General features: G+C 45.2%; 1 protein-coding gene across 2 annotated transcripts in view; it reads right to left on the bottom strand.

Moving 5' to 3' along the window:
* Window positions 1–1511: 1511 nt before the first annotated feature.
* Window positions 1512–4715, bottom strand: part of KIF2C (kinesin family member 2C) — a 27439-nt gene continuing 24235 nt past the window's right edge. For both annotated transcript variants that reach the window (XM_019643701.1, XM_019643702.1), the window contains 2 exons: window positions 2288–2411; window positions 1512–2157 (listed from right to left, as the gene is read on the bottom strand). In XM_019643701.1, the coding sequence (XP_019499246.1) occupies window positions 2078–2157; window positions 2288–2411 (204 nt within the window). In that variant the 3' untranslated portion in view covers window positions 1512–2077. The remainder of the gene's footprint in view (window positions 2158–2287; window positions 2412–4715) is intronic.

The raw sequence follows: 4715 nt of genomic DNA, 5'->3' as shown, positions 1-4715 counted from the left end.
TTTTATAATATGTGAATTATATCTCAATAAAGCTGTTATTAAAAAAAAGCCCTGAAATATTCAAGAAATAAAGGCCAGTGTGGTTGGAGAACAGTGAGTGGTAGGATACAGTTTATTCATCCATTAAGAAATATATATTGTATGCTTACCATATGTTCTAGACATTGTGGATACAGTATTAAATATAGCAAAAATCTTTGTCCTTATGTGCTTATATAGCACTTATTAAATGTGAGACATTGTACTTACTGCTGTGCGTATATTTACTCAATTTTCACAACTTTATACCAATATTACCCCCATTTCACAGATAGTACAAAGAGGTTCAACAACCCACTTAAGGTTCTGTAGTCAGAGCTGGGATCCCACCCAGGTGTGGCTTCTGCAGCTGGGTTTTAGCCTCAAAAATGTTCCGCCCAAATTACATTCCCACTAGACGGATAGAGAGGAGCTGAGTAGGCAGAGTCTAACAGGCCATAGTAGGGCATTCAGAATTTATCTTTTGTGCAAAGGGATGTTATTAAAGGGTTCCAAACAGGGAATAACTTATAAGGATTCCGCTGGCTGGTCGGGGAGAATGGGTCAGTGGGCGTCAGGAATTCAAGCAGAAGACTGGTTACGGACTCATGGTATTCTAGGTGAGGTGCTCAGGCCTGGGATGGCGGCATTCTTTCATTTAATCTTTTAAGTTCTGTTACACGGGTATTGGTGGCCTCATTTTACAGATAAGGGGAAAAGTTAGGTAATCTGGAAGACGTTAGGGCCTCACAACCAGTGCTGTTTCTGTCCAACATCTGATTCAGCTCAATTTCTGAATGTAGATCCTGTACTTGGTTATTTAATGGTACTTCAAATTCATGTATTCTGTCACCATGAAGTAGAGAATGTCCTATTTTACAAATGAAGTAACCAAGGCTTAGAGGGCCAGAACCTGGTAAGTTCGACCCCACCGTTCTCTGAATTTCTGTAGGAGCCCACCTGTCTCCCTGACTGAGGCTTTTCTAAAACATACACTTGATTGTGTGGCTCCTAGGCCAAAAACCTTAGTGGTACATTACCATTTAGATCGTTCATGCTCCATGGTACTGAATCTGGCTGGAGTCTTCCAGTTCCCTCAGTCTACCTGGCAAACTTCTATTCATTTCTCAAGGCTGAACTGGTGCTGCCCATCAGATCCTTTTCTGCCTAGCAAGCCAAGTGCTTTCTTGTTAGTGTTCCCACAGCATCTTTTAATGTGCCTTGGGCAGACTAATTGACAGAGCACCATGTCTTTTTTGCTTATACCTCCTGTCCCCAGGAGAGGGCCTGGGACCTAGGAAGCATCACTGGACAAGACAGAGGTTGGAGTCTTCACCACATCACTTAGCTGCAGGCGAGGATTTGGTCTCCAGGGCGGTCCAGAATCAGCACCACACAGAGTCGCAGTAGTGTCTTCAGCTCCAGGAGGCTCAGACACACATCCCAGGCCCTTCCCACAAACCACTGAAAGGCTGACTTGTTTCCTCTTTCTTTATTGTTAAACAATGTATAAACACATAAAACAGTAAACAGCAGGGATCCTCTTGGGACTCAAAAAATAGCAACAGAGGAAGAGGTTCCAGAAACTTTTTTTAAAGTACAAGACATATCAGTGCCCAGACCAAGGATGAGAAGGCAGGCCAGAGCCAGCAGGAAGTGGACTAAACGCTCCTCCGTCTCCCCAGAGCAGGACAACCCCAGCAACCTCTCCACCAGCAGCCAGTCCATACAGGCAGAATGCCAACCAAGGGAGAGCTGCCAGCACGCCTTTCCCACTTGGAGGGGCAACACACAGGGCAACCCAGAGCTCCTTCCTCACATCCTTGCTTGCTCCCCTCAGGGCTACAATTGAGGAAAAGGAAAGGAGTGTCCCATGTCCCTCTGACCACCTTGCCCAGCTGCCCTGGCCCTGATGCACCCATACTTGGTCTTTCCCTGATGAGACCCTGTCCCAGCTCAGGCCCTAACAAGACCCACTAGGTGCCCAAAGTTCACTGGGGCGGGACGAGGTGGTGAAAAGGCTGGGGGTGACACCAAACATCTTTATTTGCAGTCGTCACTAGGGCTGTTTCTTACTGCTTATTTGTTTGCTGGCCTGCTCTTCCAGCTGCATGGCCAGGCGCAAGGCCTTGATGACATCTGGAAGGAAGGGGAGGAAGGTGGTGTACTCAGGGTTAGTGGGGGTCTTGGAGACACCATTCCCTCAGGGCAGCTGCCACCGCCTGCACAGGCCCCATCTTCTAGCCGCACCCTGTGAAGCTGTACCCACCTTGCAGAGCAGAGAAGTGCTTGGCTTGTTGGGCCAGGGCAGCCTCTGCCTTGTTCACAAAGGTCTCCAGGTCGTAGTCCGGCTGCTCCGTCATCTCAGAGAGCTCAAGCCAGCCTGGCCCTTGCTGCAATGATACAGGGAGGACCTTGTCAGTTCAACAATGACCAAACCAATTTAGCAAATAATTCCTGGGGCCCTACCACCTGCAATGCTGATGCCCGTGCAGAAAGCCCGTTCCTCCAGGTATGGCCCACACCCTGCCTCCCGACCCTCTCCTGCAGAAGTCCCTAGTTGAATTCATCCTCTGCCCCACCCCAAACTTGTCCCTGTCCCTTCCATCAAATGAATGTGATCTGTCCTGATGCATAAAATCTGAGCAACAATTTTCTTCTTTTACCTTCTTTGTCCCCAAATCCTACTAATTCCACCCTTTAAGTGGTTCTTTTTTTTTTTTCTTAAAGATTTTTATTGGGGAATTGGGGGAAGGAGAACAGACAAGTTGCTGTCCTTTTGTTCTTCAGTCTAGTTGTGGAGGACGTTGCTTCANAAAAAAAAAAAAGAGCATTTTTCTATTAATACTGGTCAGAAGGGGCCTCTCTGGCAGCAGAGATACAGTAACTGGCCTAACTTCATCTCCTCTGTACTTTAGGGAACGGTAAATTGAAGATTTACATATCTAGGACCTTAATTCCTTCTTCAGGACCAAGTTAATTAAAGACCAGGAAACTCCTGATTAAATTGGATATGGAGTATTTTGTAGACAAGGCTGCACATTTTCGCTTTGTTATAGTGTTGCTTTCTCGGTTAACATCTCAAGAGCTGAAACATTCCATATTCCCCAGCAGTGTGGGGGGCCAGTTTACAATTCTGACTCCAAATCACCCTGCTTCTAGCTTATCTGACTCCTCTGCCCCTCACTCCTATTTCTTACGCATCACACTACCCAGGAGATACACTAGCAAATTGTGCAATTGAATAGAACATACACTTTTCATTTAGATTCTTGCAGCTGTATCATATGTAATAGTAGCACTTTTTCTACATTTTGGTCAAATAAATTTTTACATAAACTATAAAAAAAAATCCTCTATATTGTCAGCCATGTCTCTGAACGTTTCCTTTTCTTTTGCCTCCTAACTTGGTTCTCTCAGAGAACTTTTCCTTGTCAACCTTCTCAAGTGGAGGATGACTACACCCTTGTTCTTTAGATGGGAGACAGGTGTGCTCCATGGTCTTCATTGCCAATTTCAGGCCATTCTTACTCTATCCTCCCTAAAAACCACAAACTTTGAATCTTATGCTATAATACCATAACATTCACAACTCCTCTTTACTGCAGTTATCTATCAATTCTGGTTCTCACCAACTTGTGCCTAGATTTTAAATCCTGATTCACTGTTGTTTCTTTAATACTATTCCTATCCTATTTTGGGTGCCTACATACGAGCATCTTTTACCTCCCTCACCCTTAACCTTTCACCAGTTCCTCACCCTGTAAGTCTTTAAACCTGGGATCAATCCAACCTCTTGTTCCTGACACCTGGGTTACAGAATGCTGCTGGATAAAGTAATGTAGTTCTGCAGACTAGCGCCATTAGAAATTTAGAACAATAATTGGTATTAGGTCCTGGGGAATCTTTACAAAGAAAGACTTACTTGAAGTATAAACTCTGATATAAGAAAAGATAATTAGATTGTAATCGATGCTGTGAAGGAAGTAATGTGCTATTGGGGGCAGGAGGTCAGCTTGAGATAGGATACTCTGAGATGGCTTCTTGGGTGACAGAGACCTGGGGGTAAACTGAGACTTGAAAGAAAAAAAAGATCCTTCTGAAGAGCTGATGGTTCCAGGCAGAAGGAACATCGAGTGTAAAAAGCCCTGAGAAGGGTAAGCACTTCTGGAATGGTGGAGTAAGAACCTTAAAAAAACCACTCCTCCATAAAAGCAAAGAGAACACTGGCCAAAATTGTCAAAATCAACTTTTCCAGAACTCTGAAATTAACCAAAGGCTTGCAACAATCCATGGAACATTTATTCAAGAAAAACAGCTGAATCTTGGAGCAGTGATCTTTGCTGCTTTCAAACTTGCCCTAATGCCACCCCCTTCTTCCAGCTCCACAGTGGCTTTGAAAACAGCAATTGGAGGGGGAAGAATGGGTCTGGAGTTCTCCCAAAAACCCCATCCCCAAAGAACTGTCACCATTTGAGCTGTCTGGCCGATTGCTGAAAAGCTCCATTCTTAGAGCTTGTCTTTATTTGACTTCACTCGGAGCTCACTCTGTGACCAGCTCTATTCCTAGGGTGTTTGTTTTTAAAAAAAGTCGGGGGGGGGGGCGTCCGAGTGGTGCGATGGTTAAGAACTGGCTTGGGACGCCAGAGGGCCCCGGTTCGGATCCCACATATGAGGGCCAGTGACACTGCCCTCCA

Source organism: Hipposideros armiger, unplaced genomic scaffold, assembly GCF_001890085.2.
Source record: "Hipposideros armiger isolate ML-2016 unplaced genomic scaffold, ASM189008v1 scaffold_82, whole genome shotgun sequence".
In the NCBI taxonomy this organism is placed as follows: Eukaryota; Metazoa; Chordata; class Mammalia; order Chiroptera; family Hipposideridae; genus Hipposideros; species Hipposideros armiger.
The sequence above is the reverse complement of the archived record's forward strand: the minus strand, read 5'-3'. Positions and strand labels throughout refer to the sequence as shown.